The sequence below is a fragment of the Saccopteryx leptura genome, chromosome 8 (assembly GCF_036850995.1).
Source record: "Saccopteryx leptura isolate mSacLep1 chromosome 8, mSacLep1_pri_phased_curated, whole genome shotgun sequence".
NCBI lineage: Eukaryota > Metazoa > Chordata > Mammalia > Chiroptera > Emballonuridae > Saccopteryx > Saccopteryx leptura.
Window position 1 is genome coordinate 56,306,628 of NC_089510.1, and position 23,019 is coordinate 56,329,646.

A 23,019-nucleotide genomic window follows, 5' to 3' on the forward strand; every position below is an offset into this window, starting at 1 on the left:
ACTCACAAACTCAGGCTCTGGTTTTTGACAATATCAGCCTTATGACTGCAAAAGATAAAAAAACTCTTAAGGCAATTATAGAAACTCTGGGTTTTTGTAATGCCCTAAAAAACAATTCTACCTAAGTAAAACTTTTCTTAGCAATGAAAAAGCAAACAAACAATAGACTGTCTACAGATAGAAGTGAAACACTGTTTTAGTTCTACACTGTTGTATCCATTCAAACAAAACTGCTCTGAGTAATGGGGGTTCCGGGACAGAAAATTCTGTACCATCCCTTGGCAAGCACCCCTAGCCTTTCCTTAGATAGGCACTTTATTTTAGGTGATTACTTCAGTATCTGTTTCATCAGTGCATAATATGGACTATTAGTCTTCTAAAACTAATTTTATCCTCATTGCCAATCAAACCCTAACAGCTCTTCCAACCAAGGTGAAATTCTGATATTTTTGTAGGTCTTTTCCTTGTAATTAATCTTGATACCAATTATCAAACAGGTATGCCAAATAATAGCGTACTATAGAAATTAATTACAGAAATAATCTCTGGGTGGGCCAGACAGCCAGGCCTTAAAGCTATATAACTAGTCATAATGACCAACTATTCCATGAGAGTTGTTCTTACAAAAATATCATTTTTACTACTGCTTATACCTGGATACCCTGGCAATGCTGCCTATGAAATAAGTGAGTCCTCCCTCTATAGGTAGGCAGACAAATCAGTTCTCTTCAATGCTACATAGTCACATTAATTCTAAACCCACGTCTTAGGTCACATGTCTATACTCTAGCTGCAAGGCAGACTGAGAATATGAATTTTATGATTTCACTAAGAAGACAGAACCTTCATGTGCTCCATTATCAAAATATAAGGACAGTCAAGATGCTGTACAGCCACAAACTATAACTGCCCAATACTTACATTATCTTTCCTATCTTAACCTCAAACATTTTACACAAGACATCTATATACAATTACACTTAATCATCCATCATCACTTCTTAGTCAAACTTACTGAACGGGCACATTTTTTGGGGGGACTGCTAGAAAGTCCATCCAGTTGCCCATGTTCACCCAGAAATCCTGTCACTTGGTCCAAGAAAGAAGATACGTCTAGTTGGTGCCATTCTACTAGCTTCTGACCTAAAAATTAAGAACCAGAATAGATAAATATAATGAAATCAACAAGCCTCTCAACATTCTCATTAAGTATTTATTTTGTCATCTGCATAATTAAAATTTTGGGAACACATATTCCCACCCCTTACCAATTTAAGTTACATAGCATTTTCATAATCTAAAGAATACATTAATTATAGCCAACCTAAGATTCCCAGCCATCAGGCAAGTTATTTATCTGTGAATATCACTTATTGGCACTTAGGAAAAAATGATTCAAATAAAGCAAAATCTTGATAAAACTCAATTCATTATTAATAAAACCAGTTCTACCCTCTGCTTCTCTGGTGGGATTACAACCAGTACCTGAACAAACTTAATATTTATTTATTTATTTATTTATTTATTTTTTGGTATTATTTATTCATTTTTTAGAGAGGAAAGAGAGAGAGTCAGAGAGAGAGAGAAGAGAGAGAGACAGGGGGGAGGAGCTGGAAGCATCAACTCCCATATGTGCCTTGACCAGGTAAGCCCAGGGTTTCGAACCGGCGACCTCAGCATTTCCAGGTCGACACTTTATCCACTGCGCCACCACAGGTCAGGCTCAAACTTAATATTTTAATAATACATAACCTAAGGGGGTCCCTAGTAATATGACAAGAAAATAGTTATTTTTTTGAAAGAACAGAACTGAACAAACAAGTATGACAAAGAATTCTGAAACTGGATCGAGTCAAATATTAAAGATCAAATATTCAAGTAACTGAAAAATAAGTATAGGTCAAATGCTGTAAGCTGATATAAATCTTACCTGTCCGTGGATCCAAGATGGAAACATAGGGGAAATCCCCTAGCTTATAAAACTGTATGTATCTCTGACCTTCCTCACTGTCATGATAAACCTGTTAAATCATCGATATATAAAAAAGTCAGCTTCTAAAAAAAGTATCCTTGTTATATACCAACAACAATTAATTCTCCAAGTATGTTAGTGATCTCATTCCTACATTTAAGAGAAAATGAAGGTTATCTGGTGTCTTGCCCTCAGTTCCTCTGGAAACTTTTATATCAATCCATTTTCCCCTCCCTTCTGGTTAAGAAGAAACATGGCTCCTTCTGATCAAGTTATTGCTTTTTTTGTTCAAGTTATCTGTCCACCTATGTAATTTCTGACTCTTAGCACATACTTCCTTTTTTTTTTTTTTTTTTTTTGAGAGACAGAGAGTCAGAGAGAAGGATAGATAGGGACAGACAAACAGGAACGGAGAGAGATGAGAAGCATCAATCATCAGTTTTTCGTTGCGATACCTCAGTTGTTCATTGATTGTTTTCTCATATGTGCCTTGACCATGGGCCTTCAGCAGACTGAGTAACCCCTTGCTCAAACCAGCGACCTTGGGTCCAAGCTGGTGAGCTTTTTTGCTCAAACCAGATGAGCCTGCACTCAAGCTGGTGACCTCAGGATCTCGAACCTGGGTCTTCCACAACTGCGCCACCACCTGGTCAGGCAGCACATACTTCTTAATAAATCACATCATATTAAGATGATAAGCTCAAGTGGCTAGCATAGTCCTGGAAAAAGAGATGCTCAGTCAATAGTTGCAGAATAAAAGGTTACCATTCTGAAAAAATAATATTAAATTTAGGGGGTCTGTAAAACATGGATTAATAAATTAATAACATTAACAGCATGCCTTATAGTGGAAAAAAAATTAAGTTCATTCAGACATCTTTATTTTCTATACTTTTTCATAAAATAAATTTGAGCAGATCATATAATCTTAGCTTGATAATTTATATAAAAAAAATAGAGCCTGACCAGGTGGTGGCTCAGTGGATAGAGCGTCGACCTGGGATGCTAAGGACCCAGGTTCAAAACCCCGAGGTCCCCAGCTTGAGCGTCGGACCATAGATAGGACCCTATGGTTGCTGGATTGAGCCCAAGGTCACTGGCTTGAGCAAGGGGATCACTGGCTTCCTGGAGTCCTCTGGTCAAAGCACATATGAGAACGCAATCAATGAATAACTATGGTGATGCTTCTAATCTGTCTGTCCCTGTCTGTCTCTCTCTCACACGCTAAAAATAAAAAAAGTATAGTTGAATACTCTATCAAGATATTTAACCTCTTCTGAGATACGAATATTATATAGTTATTTAACTCGGTTCTTTTTTTTTTCCCCCTTCCCTTGGGGGTTCTTCAATGTTGCCCTAATTTCCCTTAATATATCAACCAGCCATTATAAATGGTTTTACTTTTTCATATGTCATAATTTAACTCAGTTATTATTTTTTCCAGGTTATGAATAAATTCCTCCTTCTCAACATCCCATACTACAATAGTAAAATACCACTAAAATTTGATTAATTTTCCTCACCTGCCAGAAAATAAAATGTTCCCGGATAATATTCTTCACAGCTTCATTGCTCCACACATCACGGTTGAGGCACTGGCATGCAAAGTCTTGTACATTTTGAATGTTTATCATCAACCACTTATTCTGCATCTGGCCACACTCTTTGGCCTGGAAAAGTAAAATTACACAACACGTATTAGAAATAACTTCTACTTGGTAACTGGTAAGTTCCACAGTTCAGAAACTGTCATCTTTTCATTAAAACACAACTAAGTTTATTTCCCTCAAATGATATCTAGAGTTTCTAATATCTATACATTATTTCACTAATCTGCATAGGGATATATAATTACACTGTCCATTATCAAGCATTTTTCAAATTTAAATAAACTGTTATTGTTATAATGGCTAGGTTTTTATTGTACATTTAAACATCTGAAAAAAATTACATAAACTTAAGGTCAACAAGCCCCATAATTCTACCACATTGTCTTTTAATCCCTACTCACAAAAACACCATCTTCTTTTCAACAGATGTAACCAGTGTGTGTTTATTATTTTATGTTGGTTTATTTTCAATATTATATCTATCCACATTTCCAAATATTATATTCATCTTAATTCTTAGCCATGTGCTAATTTATAGACTCACCCTAAACATTTCTATAAAACTATAAAATCTGATGGAGGGTTTTTCTCTTAGGGTTGTTTTCCTAGGAATGGATTTAAATAATTGAGATGATAGGATCAAAGAATGTTTCAGAATGATCTTTAAAAGTCTCCTCAATTTATAGCACAAATATTAATCATGGTAGTGTAGTTAAAAAAATATTTTTTATTTGATTTGAGAGAGAGAGAAACAGAGGAGAGAGGGGGAGGGGGGGATGGAGAGAGAGGGAGGGAGAAACTGATTTGTTGTTTCACCCATCCATGCATTCACTGGTTGATTCTTGTTTGTACCCCGAATGGAGATCAAACCCATAACCTTGGCATGTCAGGACAACATCTATACTTTTTGCCTAACAGTTCCTTGTTACCATAAAAACCTAAAATGTTGCCAAATACAAAAAGATTGGCAAAAAAGCAAATGAGCAAATGCTTCCTTAAACCTCTGCACAGGAACAATTAAAAGAAATACATAGTTTGTGTAGTTTTGTCTTGGAACAATATTCTTTTTCATATCAATCTGACATTTAATAACAGTTGAAGAACATACATGAGTAAGTCTATCTTCTGCTTTAAGAAGGTTTACACAGTCTTATTTTTTGGTATGCATACCCCAGAGAAAATCGTTTTCTAATATTCTCTGTTGATTCCACAGGTGAAAACCCAAGTTCAAAAAGGAAGCATCCGCCTGACCAGGCGGTGGCGCAGTGGATAGAGTGTCGGACTGGGATGTAGACGACCCAGGTTCGAGACCCCAAGGTCGCCAGCTTGAGCGCGGGCTCTTCTGGTTTGAGCAAAAGCTCACCAACTTGAACCCAAAGTTGCTGGCTCGAGCAAGGGGTTACTCGGTCTGCTGAAGGCCCGCGGTCAAGGCACAAATGAGAAAGCAATCAATGAACAACTAAGGTGTTGCAATGCGCAATGAAAAACTAATGATTGATGCTTCTCATCTCTCTCTGTTCCTGTCTGTCTGTCCCTGTCTATCCCTCTCTCTGACTCCTCTCTGTCTCTGTAAAAAAAAAAAAAAAGGAAGCATCCCCGTATTGAGCCACAAAGCTGTATTTAACTGGTCAGAAGCTTATTATTTTTTATTTTTTAGAGAGAGAAAGAGAAAGAGAAAGAGAAAGAGAAAGAGAAAGAGAGAGGGAGAGAGATGAGAAGCATCAATTCTTTGTTGCGGTTCCTTAGTTGTCTATTGATTGCTTTCTCATATTTTGTTATTGATTTTTTTTTAATTTATTCATTTTAGAGAGGAGAGGGAGAGACAGAGAGAGAGAAGGCGGGGAGGAGCTGGAAGTATCAACTCCCATATGTGCCTTGACCAGGCAAGCCCAGGGTTTCGAACCGGCGACCTCAGCATTTCCAGGTCGACGCTTTATCCACTGCGCCACCACAGGTCAGGCTGAATTGATTTTTTTTTTCTTTTTAAGAGAGAGAGACAGGAAGGGAGAGAGGGAGGAGAGAGATGAGAAGCATCAACTCGTAGTTGCTTCACTTTATTTATTTATTTATTTTTTAAATAAATAAATTTTTATTAATTTTAATGGGGTGACATCAATAAATCAGGGTACATATATTCAAAGAAAACATGTCCAGGTTATCTTGTCATTCAATTCTGTTGCATACCCATCACCCAAAGTCAGATTGTCCTCCGTCATCTTCTATCTAGTTTTCTTTGTGCCCCTCCCCCTCCCCCTCATTCCCTTCCCCTGCCCCCCCCCCCCCCAACCACCACACTCTTGTCCATGTCTCTTAGTCTCGTTTTTTGTCCCACCAATGTATGGAATCCTGCAGTTCTTGTTTTTTTCTGATTTACTTATTTCACTCCGTATAATGTTATCAAGATCCCACCATTTTGTTGTAAGAGATCTGATGTCATCATTTCTTTTTATTTTTTGATTGTTTCTATATGTGCCTTTACCCAGGAGCTCAAGCCAGCAACTCAGATCATGTTATGATCCCCTACACAAGCCAGCAACCTCAGGGTTTCCACCTTGGAACCTCAGCATTCCAGGAAGACGATCTACCCCCTGCACCACCACCGATCAGGCAAATTCTTTCTCTGTATTTTTAGCTAAAATATTTTTACTTTTATAGCATTTATGTCAGAACTTTTGAAATTATCAAAGTATTCTTAGTAATTAGGACTAGGTGCATGTGCAATTAAATGGCAACAAATATGCATTTTTTTGACAGAGAGAGAGCGAGAGAGGGATAGATAGGGACAGACAGACAGAAAGGGAGAGAGATGAGAAGCATCAATTTGTTGCAGCTCCTTAGTTGTTCAGTGATTGCTTCTCATTTGTGCCTTGACCGGGGCAGGTGGGGGGCTCCAGCAGAGCGAGTGACCAACCCCTTGCTCAAGCCAGTGACCTTGGGCTTCAAACCAGCGACCTTTGGGCTCAAGCCAGTGACCATGGGGTCATGTCTATGATCCCATGCTCAAGCCAGTGACCCCTTGCTCAAGCTGGTGAGCCAGAGCTCAAGTCAGAGGAGTCCGTGCTCAAGCTGGTGACCTTGGGGTTTCGAACCTGGGTCCTCTGCGTCCCAGTCCAATGCTTTAACCACTGCACCACTGCCTCATCAGGCTATATATGCATTTCTTATGAAAATAAGGATTATGGAAATTTTTCTGATTCTTTCTGTACTGTAAACTCCAGACTATATCATTTAATCACTTAATAAAGATTTAACGAGGGACAATAATGTGCCAAAATGTCTTCTAGGCACTGACTACAACAAAAAATAAAACAAAGTTCCTCTGTACATGGAACTTATAGACTAAATGTTCCCCTTCCCAAGTCAGGTCATTCATCCTAAGTGACTCACTCGGCTCCAGCTGCACTGATTTCCTTGGCTGTTCCAGAAATACATCCTAGTTCCTCCCAACATCAGTACCTTACTATCTGCTCTTTCCCTGGACGTTCCTATGGTTCACATCCCTTCACTTCAGGTTTCTCCTCAAATCTCATCTTTAAGAATCTTCCCTGATCTTTGTATCTAAAATAGTCCTCTCTCTTCAAAATTGCAAACATAAGTGAAACCTATGAAATCAGCTATTCTCAGTGCCCAGAGGAGACAATCCAATCAACTGAGCCACTGGCTGCGAGGGAGAAGAAAGAGAGGAGGAAAAGAGAGAGAGGAGGGGAAGAGAGAGAGGAGGGGAAGAGAGAGAGGAGGGGAAGAGGAAGAGTAGCAGATGGTCGCTTCTCATGTCTGCCCTGACCAGAGATCAAACCTGGGGCGTCTGAATACCTGGCTGACGCTCTATCCACTGAGCAACTGGCCAGGGCCTGTTTCTCCCTCTTGATTATAAACTCTTTGATGGCAAGGACTTTGTATAATTTGTTTACCACTATCTACCTGTGGCAGAAACTGCTTATAAGAACCAAATACCCATTTTCCTCTTTTCCCTCTTAGTAACAGACCTTCCAATTTTTAGCTTAGCACTTGGATTTCTTAGTGTCCCTTGCAGCTAGGGGTAGCCATATTGCCAAATTCTGGTCAATGAGATGTGAAGAGAAGTGATGTACATAACTTCTGGGTTATGCCTTTGAAGAGAAAAGGTGTACCCCTATTAGCCCCCTCTCTCCTTCATGCTGGCTGGAAAGCAAACACGGTGGTAAGCAACCTGAATCATGTCAACAAAGGCAAGCAAGACCTAGAAAATAGAAGAAGACAAAAAAACTGCACTGCTAGTAACTTCATAGAGCAGTACCATCCTAAGATCTTGAACTTCTATCTTGTTTAAGATACTATTTGTTTTCTTCCTGGTCTCTCTCACATGTAGTAAAATCTTTATCCTAACAAATATAATCCCTGTAATTTAGAATAACGCCTTGCAAAAGGAGGCCTAGATAAATATTAAATAAACAAATAAATGAATCAGTCTCTCCAGAACCCTTGAATATAGTCTACCTCTAATTAAACTAAGAAAGTCCAGTTTTTGCCTGACCAAGCGGTGGCGCAGTGGATAGAGCGTTGGACTGGGATGCCAAGGACCCAGGTTTGAGACCCTAAGGTTGCCAGTTTGAGCGCGGGCTCATCTGGCTTGAGCAAAAGCTCGCCAGCTTGGACCCAAGGTCGCTGGCTCGAGCAAGGGGTTACTCGGTCTGCTGAAGGCCCACGGTCAAGGCACATATGAGAAAGCAATCAATGAACAACTGAAGTGTTGCAACGTGCAATGAAAAACTAATGATTGGTTGGCCTGGCGTGCGGGGGATCCGGGTTTGATTCCCGGCCAGGGCACATAGGAGAAGCGCCCATTTGCTTCTCCACCCCCCCCTTCCTCTCTGTCTCTCTCTTCCCCTCCTGCAGCCAAGGCTCCATTGAAGCAAAGATGGCCCGGGCGCTGGGGATGGCTCCTTGGCCTCTGCCCCAGGCACTAGAGTGGCTCTGGTCAAGGCAGAGCGACGCCCCCTGGTGGGCAGAGCATCGCCCCTGGTGGGCGTGCCGAGTGGATCCCGGTCGGGCGCATGCGGGAGTCTGTCTGACTGTCTCTCCCAGTTTCCAGCTTCAGAAAAATACAAAAAAAAACACAACTAATGATGGATGCTTCTCATCTCTCCGTTCCTGTCTGTCTGTCCCTGTCTATCCCTCTCTCTGGCTCTGTTAAAAAAAAAAAAAAAAAAAAAAAAGAAAGTCCAGTTTCTAAACCTGCAACATTAAGGCTCAAATCTATATCTAATATTGTGCCCAAACCTATGGGACCTTCCTGAGCAAACAAAGAGTGTGAAGTTTTTAACATTCAATTGTCTAACCTTCAACAGCTTACTTTTGCATATTACCTTCATAATTTATATAGAATAGCTATATCATTAGTTATAATGAAATACATACTTTTTCTGGGAGTGTTAATGTCATTTAAAGACTCATAAGTGATAAAGGTTAGTTGTAGTGAAAACATGAATAGACTTGTAAACAACACAGGTCATGATATACAAAGAAAAAAAGGTGATGTATTGTAACTTTAAAAAATGAATCAAACTTCAGATGACAATATCAAAACAGATTCCTATTTTCCTGCCCTGGCCGGTTGGCTCAGTGGTAGAGCATTGGCCTGGCGTGCAGGAGTCCCAGGTTCGATTTCCGGCCAGGGCACACAGGAGAAGTGCCCATCTGCTTCTCCACCCCTCCCCCTCTCCTTCCTCTCTGTCTCTCTCTTCCCCTCCCGCAGCCAAGGCTCCATTGGAGCAAAGTTGGCCCGGACGCTGAGGACGGCTCCATGGCCTCTGCCTCAGGCCCCAGATGGGCAGAGCATCGCCCCCTGCTGGGCATGCCGGGTGGATCCCGGTTGGGCGCATGCGGGAGTCTGTCTGACTGCCTCCCCATTTCCAACTTCAGAAAAACACAAAAATACAAAAATAAAATAAAATAAAAAAGATTCCTATTTTCCTTCAATGAACAATAGCAGAGTAACTACTTTTTATGAGCCCAAAGTGACTATATTAAATCAAGTTCAGAATTATTTCATTAAGCCCTAGAGCAACTCAAAAGTTAATGAATATGGAAAAAATGTCAAAACAAACTCAGATCATTTTTTTCTTTCATATTGCTGCTCTGCTCCCTCAGTGGTTGTACTATGAGAACACTAAGGACAGCAGCTGCCACGTTAAGATCTGGAGGGAAACGGGTGCTGAGGATGGCTCTGTGGCCTCTGCCTCAGGCACTAGCATGGCTCTGGTTGCAGCTGAGCGAAGCCCCAGATGGGCAGAGCGTCGCCCCTTGGTGGGCATGCTGGGTGGATCCCAGTCGGGCACATGCGGGAGTCTGTCTGACTGCCTCCCTGTTTCCAACTTCAGAAAAGTACGAAAAAAAAAAAAAAAAAAGATCTGGAGGGAAAGATGAAGAAAACTGAGGAGACACCTAACCTGACCTGACATCTGTGAGCTGATAAACACCAAAGACTCCTTCAACTCTAGGCTTGTATACATTTCAAAAAGAAACCCTTGTTTGGTCAAATCTCCATCATTTGGACTTTCTGTTACATGTAGTCAAACACTCTCAAGTCTTATAATTCAGAAAATTAAAATTGAAGAACAAGCTTATGGTTGAATTTCTTACACTAAATACTTTACTTAGGCTAGTGTAAGAGTGCGTCAAGGGAAAAATATTTTAAAAATAATCATAATTCACTTTCAAATATGTAGCTATAGCTATTTACATAATTTTTTTAGTTATTCTTTGGCCTACTTTATTCAAACACATAAGACTTACCTGAAATTTAAGTGATTTACATCTATGGAAATGTCATTTTAATTCAAAAGAACTATTAACATACTAGTCAGTACACAGAAGCAAGCCATTGAGTATCTCCCACAGAGGAATATTTAACATTCTAACTGAACTTAATCGTTTAACAAATATTAGATCCTATTAAATGTCAGGGCCGGGTCTCAAGATTTACCAAAATAAAAAGAAGCATGTTCTCCCTGCCCTTATTAAACCTATATTATAAATAAATAAATAAATAAATAAAAATAAATAAATAAATAAATAAATAAATAAAAATAAAACTTATAATGTCTAGATAATCAAATAAACCTGCTCTGGAAGGATTTTCTTTGGCATTAGCCAAGTTATAGCCAAGAACTGAGTGAGAATGTATTTTTTTTCCTTTTCTTTTTAAATATTTTATTTATTCATTTTAGGGGGGGGAGAGAGAGAGAGAAAGAGAAAGAGAAAGAGAAAGAGAAAGAGAAAGAGAAAGAGAAAGAGAAAGAGAAAGAGAAAGAGAGAGAAGGGGTAGGAGCAGGAAGCTCCTTGTGTGCCTTGACCAGGCAAGTCCAGGGCTTCAAACCGGCGAGCTCAGCTTTCCAGGTCGATGCTTGATCCACTGTGCGACCACGGGTCAGGCTCTTTTTTTTTAAAGTGAGAGCCTGACTGGGATCCACTGGGAACCCCCGTCTAGGGCCGATGCTCAAATCAACCGAGCTATCCTCAGTGCCCAGCGTATGCTCAAACCAATCAAGCCATTGTCTGCGGGAGGGGAAAAGGGAGAAAGGGGAGAGAAGCAGATGGCTGCTTCTCTTGTGTGCCCTGACTGGGACATCCATACACAGCTGACTCTATCCACTAATATATTCTAAAACCAGAGATATTCTTTTTTTTTTTAGTGAGACAGAGACAGAGAGAGGGACAGATAGGGACAGACAGACAGGAAGGGAGAGAGATGAGAAGCATCAATACTTTGTTGTGGCACCTTAGTTGTTCATTGATTGCTTTCTCATATGTGCCTTGACCAAGGGTCTCCAGCTGAGCCAGTGACCCCTTGCTCAAGCCAGCAACACTGCTCTCAATCTGGTGAGCCTGTGCTCAAGCCAGATGAGCCTGTGCTCAAGCCGGTGACCTTGGGTCGAACCTGGGTCTCCTCTGCATCCCAGGTTGACACTCTATCCTTTGTGCCACCACCTGGTCAGGTGCAGAGATATTCTTTTAAAATACACTAGGAACACCCTAGAAATATAGGCAAAATATATCTACAAGCAAGTCACAAATAGCCAACAAACACATGCACACTATTCTCAGTACTAATCAAAGATATATAAACTTTATAAAGTAAAATAAAAAAAATTTAAAAACTATAAAATGGCATAGGTTCTAAAGTGATACCACACAGGCTAATAAAATGACTTTATCAAGCAATCTCATATACTGCTGGTAGAAATACAAATGAATGTAACCAGCCTGATCAGACAGTGGCACCGTGGATAGTGTTGGCCTGAGACACTGAAGACCCAAGTTTGAAACCCTGAGGTCACCGCCTGAGCGTGGGCTCACCAGCTTGAGAGTGGGATCATAGATATGACCCCATTGTTGCTGGCTTGAGCCCAAAGGTTGCTGGCTTGAGCAAGAGGTGGGGGGGTCACTGGCTTGGCTGGAGCCCCTAAGTCAAGGCACATATAAACAACTAAGGTGCTGCAACTATGAGTTGATGCTTCTCATCTCTCTCCCATCCTGTCTGTCTATACATGTCGCTCTCTCTCTCTCTCACTAAAAAAATAAAAAATAAATAAAAAGAAAAAAAATGTAACCTTTTAGCTATATCTCATATCATACTTATTAAGGTGCCAATTCTCTATAGAGTAGGCTGAAAACTTTTTTTGCTCTTGGGAAGAAAAAAAAATGGTATTGCAAATGCAAAAGAAGCTCTGGCCAGGTAGCTCAATTGGTTAGAGCAGGGGTCGGGAATCTTTTTTGGCTGAATATCTCCATGAACGCCACATATTTTAAAATGTAATTCTGCGAGAGTCATACAACGACCCGTGTACGTTATGCATTATCCAATAAAATTTGGTGTTGTCCAGAGGACAGCTGTGATTGGCTCCAGCCACCTGCAACCATGAACATGAGCGGTAGGAAATGAATGGATTGTAATACATAAGAATGTTTTATATTTTTAACGTTATTATTATTTTTATTAAAGATTTGTCTGTGAGCCAGATGCAGCCATCAAAAGAGCCACATCTGGCTCGTGAGCCATAGGTTCTCGACCCCTGGGTTAGAGCCTCGTCCCATTACACCAAGGTTGCAGATTTGATCTCCAGTCAGAGCACATACAAGTATCAACCAATGAATGCATAAATAAGTGGAACAACAAATCCATATGTTTCTCTCCCTCTCTCCCCCCTTCCTTTCTCACTAAAATCAATCAATAAATAAAAAATTTTTTTTTAAATGCAAAGGGATTCATAGCTAAGGGTTAGAATGTCCAACTACTTACTGTTTCAAAGCTGCCTTTATGCATCAAATCAATGGGTGGCCGGAACAGATCTGCAAGGGTCGTTAGTTTCTTATCTATGGCTCCTCCATTTCTTAATTCCTGTTCTTGCCGAACTGCATCATAGGAGGATGAGAAAGTTTCAATTAACCATATAATAAAATACAAAAATCTCACAATATAAAAAACATCTATTAATTTTAAGAATTAACGAACAATGTGCTTGACCTCAAAAGCAAATATTAAATGCTGATTCTGAAAAACTACAAAGCAAGGTAGGGAGGGAGTCTTAGAACTTGGTGGTGGCTTTCTACCCAAAGGTAAAAGCAGAAATTTATATTAGAATAACACAAAATATTTCCTTCACATATTCCAAACTAACTTTAGCACAGGGGAAAACTTTCAACTCCATTTATCTAGTTCTGAAAGTGATCCTAATTTATCTATTGAGTCTAGCTATATTCCCAGTCTTTTAAGTTTCTGGCAGTGAGAAAAAATGAACACTGCTATCACCTTCTCCAGGCAGGACACAGGATTCCCCGGATGACCTGAGTCAGTTTGGGTTCCCCCTCAACACTCTCCAAAATTATAGGACCTACCTGTGCTTCAATGAACCTCTTTTTTTTGTGACAGAGACAGATAGAAACAGACAGGAAGGGAGAGAGATGAGAAGCTGTGGCACCTTAGTTGTTGTTCATTGATTGCTTTCTCATATGTGCCTTGACCGGGGGGTTACAGCAGACCGAGTGACCCCTTGCTCAAGCCAGCGACCTTGGGTTCAAGTTGGTGAGCTTTGCTCAAACCAGATGAGCCCACGCTCAAACTGGCGACCTCGAGGTCTCGAACCTGGGTCCTCAGCATCCCAGTCTGACGCCCTATCCACTGCGACACCTCCTGGTCAGGCTCAATGAACTTACTATAAACAAACTACAAAATCAAACAAAGTCTAAGAGTTTCTCAATATTCTCTAAATGTAACTTACCTTTTCTTTAAAATTCCATTGCTACACCAGTGTAAAATCAAGATCCACATTCTAACTTATTCCATATAAGGATATAGTGTATTTCCCATGTATAAGATGCACCCTTTTTCGAAAAATTTGGGGTCTAAAAACTGGGTGCATCTTATACAGTGGTTGTAGATTATTTTACTTGACTTTCCTGTTTTTTTGTGCTTATTTTAGCGCTCATTGTTGAAGATAATGATTTGGACACAGATGAGGACAAGCTAATGGATGGGAGTTTTGACAGTGATGAGGAGTTTATGATGAATAAAACTTGAATTAAATAACTTTATGTAATACTTTTTTTTTTCATATTTCGGGCCCTAAAATTAAGGTGCATCTTATACATGGGGAAATATGGTAAACCTATTCTAAACTGTAGCCAAAATGTTAATACTGGCTACTCTGAGTGTTGTGGCTTTTTCTGCTATTTTCAATTCCCCCATAACTGTGGTCATTAGTTTAATTGATAGGTACCAGGTTATTGAGGGTAATCAGTTTTTTATTTTATTACAGCTAGTATTTAAGTGCTCATTCAAAAGCAGATTAAGTTTACAAATTACCTAATTTTTACATGATCTCCATCTCTTATTATTCTGCTACGACTAGGTTAAAATTTGGAATAATTCAGCTCTGGGGGAATTAGTAACAATCACAGACTGAATTAATAATTTTATGTGCTTTTTAAATAAGGTAATTCTTCAAAGTAAGTAGATCTCATATTAATCATTTTTTTCTTTTTAAGAAAGGTACATAAAACAAACTAAGACCTTGATCTGTAGGCAAGTTCATGAGTGCTTTTCCACCAATGGTTTTATATGTGGTAGAGAGGGAGGAAAGGAGGAGAAGACAAGGAGAGAACAGAGAGAGAGAGAGAGAGAGAAAGAAAGAGGATCAACATTCATAGATACCTACTAGTTTCAGTTTGAAAATCCCGGAAACCATCAAATATTGAACGTGCAGGCCTCCGTCTTTTAGGAGCTTTGGGGGAAGGAAAAATAGAATTGACACAAAATTTAAACATTCATTTTGAAACAATTCTAAAAACTTCCTTATCTATAAGTATTCCTTGATTTAAAACATAGATTCATAATGATGCCCTCCTTCAAAAATGAGGTGCTTTAAAACCTTCGAGTCATTCATATATAATTCAACCATCTTTAGCCCAACAATTTTGTTTTACAAATGAGAAAATAAAGGCCCAGTTAAGGAGGCTTGACCAAACCTGTGTAAAAGATAGGAAGAAATATTTTTGAGGATGATTCCCCATGGAGATGAAGCTATAAATATTGTCAATATCTAATTCAGGTTAGCCTAAGGAATCTCACGACCCTTCCATATAACACTTGAGTAACTAAGTTCTAAACCATATTTGAAAACTTCTTAGTAAACGGATATACATGTAACATTTTAATTTTGGAAGAAAAATATTTTCCATAGTTATATAACGGTTTAACAGAAAAGTGAACAGAGAACCAAGGTTTTCAGATACCACTGTACAGTGTCTATTGCCTGATTCTGAAGTATTTTACAGGTGAAGTCTAATAAGCAAAAGTCAAAAAGTTACCTTCCTATATGTTTCTGTTCTCAAACCTAAAAAAAATGTGCCAGATCATTTATATACATTACAATAAATAAGGACATTTAATGAATCACTCAATATGGTTAATAGACATTAGGCTGGCTTACTGCATTCCTGGCCAACATATAACTAGAACAATGTTCCATGTTATTAAATTAAGATTAGTAGTAAGATTAAATAGAAAATATAAAAGTCCCCCACCCCATGTCAAAGCATCTTTCCCAACAGCTTGTTTGCTATTATACAGTATAATTCTTTCTATCCAAGAACTTTTGAGTAAAAACAAACAAAAACAAAACAAAAACGCAGAACCATGTTAAAAAAAACAACAACTCAATTTTTGCCTGGCCTGTGGTGTTGCAGTGGATTGTTGACCTAAAATGCTGAGGTTGCTGGTTCGAAACCCCGGGCTTGCTGGGTCAAGGCACATATGACAAGCAAACAATGAATATCTAATGTGAAGTTACTACGAGTTGATACTTCTTGCTCCCCCATCCCTTTCTGTAAAATCAATAAATAAAATCATTAAAAAATCCTCATTTTTGTTTAAAGCATTAGCTGTGTATATCATTTATATATATAAATATATCAGTATTTATATTAAAAAATATCTCTAGCAATATCTCTACTAAAGGGATTTGGTTAAAAAAAAGAACCTTTCATACTGTAGTTGTGTATTGAATTTTTTACTTATATTGAATTATAGTTGCTACACATTAACTTAAATTGAATTTTTTAAAATTTAAAGCCCTGTCCAGTTGGCTCAGTGGTAGAACAATGGCCCAGTGTGTGGAAGTCCCATGTTCGATTCTCGGTCAGGGAACACAGAAGCGCCCATCTGCTTCTCCACCCCTCCCCCTCTGCCTTTTCTCTATCTCTTCCCCTCTTGCAGCCATGGCTTGGTTGCAGCAAGTTGGCCCAGGCACTGAAGATGGCTCCATGACCTTGCCTCAGGTGCTAAATAGCTCAGCTGCGGAGCAACTGAGCAACAGCCCCAGATGGGCAGAGCATTGCCCAGTAGGGCACTTGCCGGTCCCAGTGGGGGTGTATGCGGGAGTCTGTCACTCTGCCTCCCTGGTTCTCACTTAAGAGAAAAAAAATTTAAATACTGCATTATTTTTCCCTCCCTCACTTCCTTTACAGAGAATCAAGGAATATTATTCTTGTCAATTATGGAACTATTTTTAATCAAGAGGCCCTATTTCAAACATATATTGTAAATTTCTAGCAGAAATAATAGTCTCAAGAACGCCTTCTTAAAACTCGCTATCCAGATTTCTAAAACCATAATAATTAAGGAAGCAATAGTATCTTAGGATAAGAGAAAATATAGCTATCTAAGACAGCATGTTATTATTGGGGAGGCAATACATAAAGGTAGTTTTCTTCTACTTTTAAATTACCGAAGGTGCCAGACCAGGTGGTGGCACAGTGGATAGGATGTTGGTCAGGCATGCTGAGGACCCAGGTTCAAAGCCCCAAGATCACCGGCTTGAGCACGGGCTCACCAGCTTGAGCACAGGGTAGCAGGCTTGAGCGTGAGATCAAAGACATGACCGCATGGTCGCTGGCTTGAGCAAGTGGGGGTCACTGGCTTGGCTAGAGTCCCCCGGTCAAGGCATGTATAAACAAGCAATCAATTCAGCAACTATGAGTTGATGCTTCTCATCTCTCTCTCTTCCTGTCTCAATAGATAGATAGATAGATAGATAGATAGATAGATAGATACATACATACATACATACATACATACATACATAAATGGCCAAAGGCAGGCCAATCAATATTCTACATTCTTTCTCTCTCTCCCCTGCTCTTCCACTCTCTTTCTCCCATACTCTACCCACCCCCAATTTAGCCCTTCTCTATAAGACACTCGATCTACTTTTCACTAGGAAGGACTCTCACTAGGATTCTTATTGCTAGCCTTCTACCCAGCGCTTTTTTATTCTTGGGCTCATAACCTGCTCCCATCTGTTTCCCCTTATTTATCCTAAGTCTAACCGAAAACCTCTCCTCAGGCCACTATATTTCTAGCCCTAGAACCATTATTACTCCTGCCTGCCTCTTCAGTATGTGGTTTCCAGACTCTTCCAGATCATCTGCTATAAAGCAAACAACAGTCCTCTGTACTCTCACTGGTCACTGAGGCTAAAGAGACTACCTAAAAAGAACTAAAAGGAGCTTCATAGTTAGGAGAGTGGGACAGGTAGAAAAAAAATTTAGTGAGAAGAGTGACACTGTTTTACATTTTCACAAATCTGTTAATAACTGGCTTAATATACCTGAATTTTCATATGTGCTTCTGCTTTCTAGTCTGCAATCTGGGGCTATTCCTTTAGTTCAAGTATATGAAAAAAATTAAAATCCAACCTTGTACAGACATGTGTTATAAAAAGGAGTATTTTAATAGCATTTTAAGATAATTATGAATATTCTCCTCTGATACCATATCAAAACTCAACCAGTGGTAGTTTCTTAAAGATTAAATGTGCCCCTGGCCGGTTGGCTCAATGGTAGAGCTGCCTGGCGTGCAGGAGTCCTGGGTTCAATTCCCGGCCAGGGCACACAGGAGAAGCGCCCATCTGCTTCTCCACCTCTCCCCTTCTCCTTCCTCCCTGTCTCTCTCTTCCCCTCCTGCAGCCAAGGCTCCATTGGAGCAAAGCTGGCCCGGGTGTTGAGGATGGTTCTCTATGGCCTCTGCCTCAGGCGCTAGAATGGCTCTGGTTGCAACAGAGCAACGCCCCCAAATGGGCAGAGCATCACCCCCTGGTGGGCATGCCGGGTGGATTCCGGTCGGGCGCATGAGGGAGTCTGTCTGACTGCCTCCCCGTTTCCAACTTCAGAAAAATACAAAAAAAAAAAAAAAAAGATTAAATGCAATGTGGAATATGAAAGCTATCAATAAACTTTGCATACTCTACTCCATCAAAATCCATAGGTTAATGTGGTAGGCAGTCTCTAAGATGACCCCCAATTATCTCTATCTCTCAATATGCATAACCTGTGTGTGAATATCATGGGTATGGGCAAGACTAAATAGAATGTGGCAGAGGTGATAAGACTGAAAGACATGTCACTTCCAAGATTAGATTTAAAAAGATGGTGGCTTCCATCCTGGCAAGCTCTCTCCAGTGTTCTCATATGCTCTGCGGTAAGGACGTGATTTCTCCAAACAACCAAAAGCCATATAAGTGGGCTCAGAAAGAGAGATCCTCCTCTATTCAAGCTATGAGATGACTGTGGTCCTGGCTGACACCTTGATTATACCCTTGTGAGAGGCCCTAACTCAGTGGTGGTCAACCTGGTCCCTACCGCCCACTAGTGGGCGTTGCAGCTTTCATGGTGGGCGGTAGCGGAGCAACCAAAGTATAAATAAAAAGATAGATTTAACTATAGTAAGGTGTTTTATAAAGCTTTATTCTGCCAAACTTAGCGAAAATCCAACATAAAGTACTTGGTAAGTAATTATTATTATATGCTTTAACTTGCTGTAACTTTGCTTTATACATTTTATAAAGTAAAGTTACTTCCCTACTTTATAAATCACCATTACTGTGGAACCAGTGGGTGGTTAGAAAATTTTACTACTAACAGAGATAAAAAAGTGGGTGGTAGGTATAAAAAGGTTGACTACCCCTGCCCTAACTAAAGACACCTAAGCCACACCAGATTCCTGAACCACAGAAACTAAAAAATAAATGTTTGTTGTTTCAAAATGTTATGTTTTAGAGCAATTTATTACACAATAAATATCTAATCTCTTTACATATGCAATCTGTCTTACAATATAAATAGATATTTTACCTACGTACAATTTTATAATATCATGTATTGATCTTTTCCAAATATTTGTTCACTAAGTTATGCAAACATTCCAAATATTGATCATTTCATTATATATTTTAAAAATCACCATCTGTTAATGTCACCAACAATCTCATCTTCTTTAAGTGTGAGGCACTATCAAGCTCGCAATTGTGAATAAAAACTTCCTAAAACTTAATTTTCTTCCTAAAAGCTTTTTTAAAAAAAAATCACTGGTAACAAATAATATTAGTTGTTTGCCATGAAGCAGTAACAGGTTTTGTTCATATTTTTAAAAAATGTCTGCTGGCCCTGGCCAGTTGGCTCAGTGGTAAAGTGTTGGCCTGGTGTGTGAAGTCCCGGGTTTGATTCCCAGTCAGGGCACAAAGGAGAAGCGCCCATCTGCTTCTCCACCCTTCTCCCTCTCTTTTCTCTCTCTCTCTTCCCCTCCCACAGCCAAGGCTCCATTGGAGCAAAGGTGGCCTAGGTGTTGAGGATGACTTCATGGCCTCTGTCTCAGGCGCCAGAATGGCTCCGGTTGTAAAGGAGCATCGCCCCCTAGTGGGCATGCTGGGTTGATCCCAGTCAGGCACATGCGGCAGTCTGTCTCTCTGCCACCCCACTTCTCACACTTCAGAAAAACACAAATAAATAAATAAATAAAATAAAAATAAATAAAAATGTTTGCCAAATGCCTAAATCAAAACAACTATAACCTGTCCAAGTATAGGAGAATATCAATGATGACAAAGACCTGATGGGGGTGGGGGTGAGGGCAAGGCAGTGAACACACAATACAGTGTAGTGAGATGAGCTGTAGAACTGGGCACCTGACAATTGTTGCTATCCAGTGTCATAATTGTATTTAATAAATCCAATTTTAAAATAAAATAATAATTAACTATAGTCTCCAAAAGAAAATAAATGAGACTATATCAAACTAAAAACCATTTGCACAGCAAAGAAACCATCAAAAAAATAAAAAGACAACCTACTGATTGGGGAATATATTTGCCAATTTTATATTTGATAAAGGTTTAATATCTAAAACATATAAAGAACTCATACAACTAACACCAAAAAAATCCAAACAATCCAATTAAAAAATGGGCAGAGAATTAACTAATGAACAAAATATACTAACAAACAAAACAAAAGACTTATAGATACAAAAACAGACTGATAGCTATCAGAAGGGAAGGGTGTTGGCGGCTGGGTAAAAAATGTGGAAGGATTAAGCAAAGAAAAAACTTCATAGACAACAGTATGGTGATTACAAGAAGTAAAGAGGGGTGGGAGGAGGTTCTAGAAGAGGGTAAAGGGTGGAATAAATAATGATGGTGCCCTGGCCAGTTGACTCAGTGGTAGAGTGTCAGCTCTACGTGTGGATGTCCCAAGTTGGATTCGTGGTCAGGGCACACAGGAGAAGCAACCATCTGCTTCTCCACCTCTCCCACTCCTCCTTCTCTCTTTCTCTTTATTGTTTTTGGTGACAAAGAGAGAGAGAGACAGAGAGAGAAAACAGGGATAGACAGGAAGAGAGAAAGATGAGAAGTATCAAGTATTCGTTGTGGCACCTGAGTTATTCATTGATTGCTTTCTCATATGTGCCTTGACTGGGCGGCTACAGCAGAGTGAGTGACCCCTTGCTCAAGCCAGCAACCTTGGGCTCAAGCCAGCGACCTTTGGGCTCAAGCCAGTGACCTTTGGGCTTAAGCCAGAGACCATGGGATCATGCCTATGATCCCATACTAAAGCCAACAACTCCACGCTCAAGCCAGATGAGCCCGCACTCAAGCCACAGAACTTAGGGTTTCGAGCCTGGGTCTTCTGCAAGCCAGTCGGATGCTCTATCCACTGCGCCACCTCCCAGTCAGACTCTCTCTCTCTCTCTCTCTTTCTTGTCTTCCTGCAGCCATGGCTCAATTAGCTCGAGTGCATTGGTCCCAGGAACTGAGGATGGCTCTGTGAAGCCTCCACCTCAGGCACTAAAAAGTTAAATTGCGCATGGCCCCAGATGGACAGAGCAACGGGCCCCAGATGGATTGCTGGGTCAATCCCGGTCAGAGCACATGTGGGAGTCTATCTCCCTTCCTCTCACTTGGAAAAAAAAAAAAGAAAAAAATGATGATGGGCTTAACCAGGCAGTGGTACAGTGAAGAGTGTTAACCTGGGACACTGAGGACCCAGATTCGAAACCCCAAGGTTGCTGGCTTGAATGCGGGCTCATCTTGTTTGAGCATGGGATCACAAACATGACCCCATAGTCACTGGTTTGAGCCCAAAGGTTGCTGGCTTGAGCAAGAGGTCACTGGCTTGGCTGCAGCCCCCAGGTCAAGACACATATGAGAAAGCAATCAATGAACAACTAAAGTGCCACAGCTATAAGTTGATGTTTCTCATCTCTCTTCCTTCCTTTCTGTCTGTGTCCCTCTCTCAATCTCTCTCCTTTGCTGGTAAAAAAAAAAAAAAATGATAGAAGAGACTTGAATTGGGGTGATGCAATCAAAATACAATACAGAGAGGATATATTATAAAATTGTATACCTGAAGCCTATATAATTTTATTAACCAATGTCATCCCAATAAATTCAATTAACAAAAAAAAGGCCCTGGCCAGTTTGCTTAGTGGATAGGGAGTCATCTGTTGCCCTGAGGTCATGGGTTCATCCCCATCGGGGTATATACAAGAAGCAACCAATGAGTGCATAAATAAGAGGAACAACAAATTGATATCTCTCTCCCTTCCACTTTAAATTAATAAAAATAAAAATAAATAAATAATACAATCGTCTTATAACCCACCAATTCCACTGCTGGGTATATATCCAAAAAAATCTAAAGAACATATGTACCCTGATGTTCACTGCAGCATTATTTATAATAGCCAAGATATGGAAGTCACTCAAGTACCTATCAATAGATGAGGGTATAAAAAAAGCTAGGGCGCATGCACACGCGCGCACACACACTAGAATATTACTTGGCCTTAAAAAAGAATGAAATTTTACCATCTGAGACAGCATGGTTGGACCTAGATGATATTATGCTATGATTTTACTTACATGTGGAATCTAAAGAACAAAATAAACAAAATTGAAACAGACTCACAGACACAGAGAACAGAATGATGGCTGCCAGAGGGGAGGGTGTTTGGGGAACTAGTAAAAAAGGAAAAGGGGTTAAGAAGTACAAATTGGTCCTGGCTGGTGGTGCAGTGGATGAAGAGCTAAGAGTGCTGAGGTCACTAGTTTGATTCTGGGGATCACCAGCTCATTCCCAAGGGGGTCAGTTCAATTCTAAAGGCATCAATTCGATCCCAAGGTTGCCAGCTCAACTTGCAGGTTGCTGGTTTGAGCCCTAGTCAAGGCTTGATCGCAAGGGAGCAAGCAAGACCCAGAGGACACTGGTTCAAGCCCTGGTCAGGGAACGTATAAGAAGCAACTGATAGATGTGCAATTAAGTAGAACAACCAACTGATGCTTCTCTTTCTCAAAAAGAAAAAAAAAAAAAAAGGTACATATTGGTAGTTACAAAATAGTCACAGGGATGTAAAGTCCAGCATAGGGTATATAGTCAATAATATTGCAATAATTGTGTATGTGGTGCCAGGTGAGCACTAAAAAATCAGGGAAACACTTTGTAAAGTATATGATTACCTAACCACTATGCTATTACACCTGTAACTAATGCAAAATAATACTGAATGTAAACTGTAGTATTAAAAAATATATTTTAAGACAAGAAAATGGGCTCTGGCTGGTTGGC

At 39.9% G+C, this 23,019-nt stretch overlaps 1 protein-coding gene across 1 annotated transcript in view; it reads right to left on the bottom strand.

Annotated features, from left to right (window-relative positions):
• Positions 1 to 23,019, bottom strand: part of UBXN7 (UBX domain protein 7) — an 88,977-nt gene that overhangs the window by 21,806 nt on the left and 44,152 nt on the right. The window contains exons 4-8 of the mRNA XM_066347644.1: positions 14,778 to 14,843; positions 12,863 to 12,975; positions 3,496 to 3,642; positions 1,931 to 2,021; positions 1,016 to 1,143 (exon numbers count right to left, since the gene is read on the bottom strand). Of these exons, the coding sequence (XP_066203741.1) occupies positions 1,016 to 1,143; positions 1,931 to 2,021; positions 3,496 to 3,642; positions 12,863 to 12,975; positions 14,778 to 14,843 (545 nt within the window). The remainder of the gene's footprint in view (positions 1 to 1,015; positions 1,144 to 1,930; positions 2,022 to 3,495; positions 3,643 to 12,862; positions 12,976 to 14,777; positions 14,844 to 23,019) is intronic.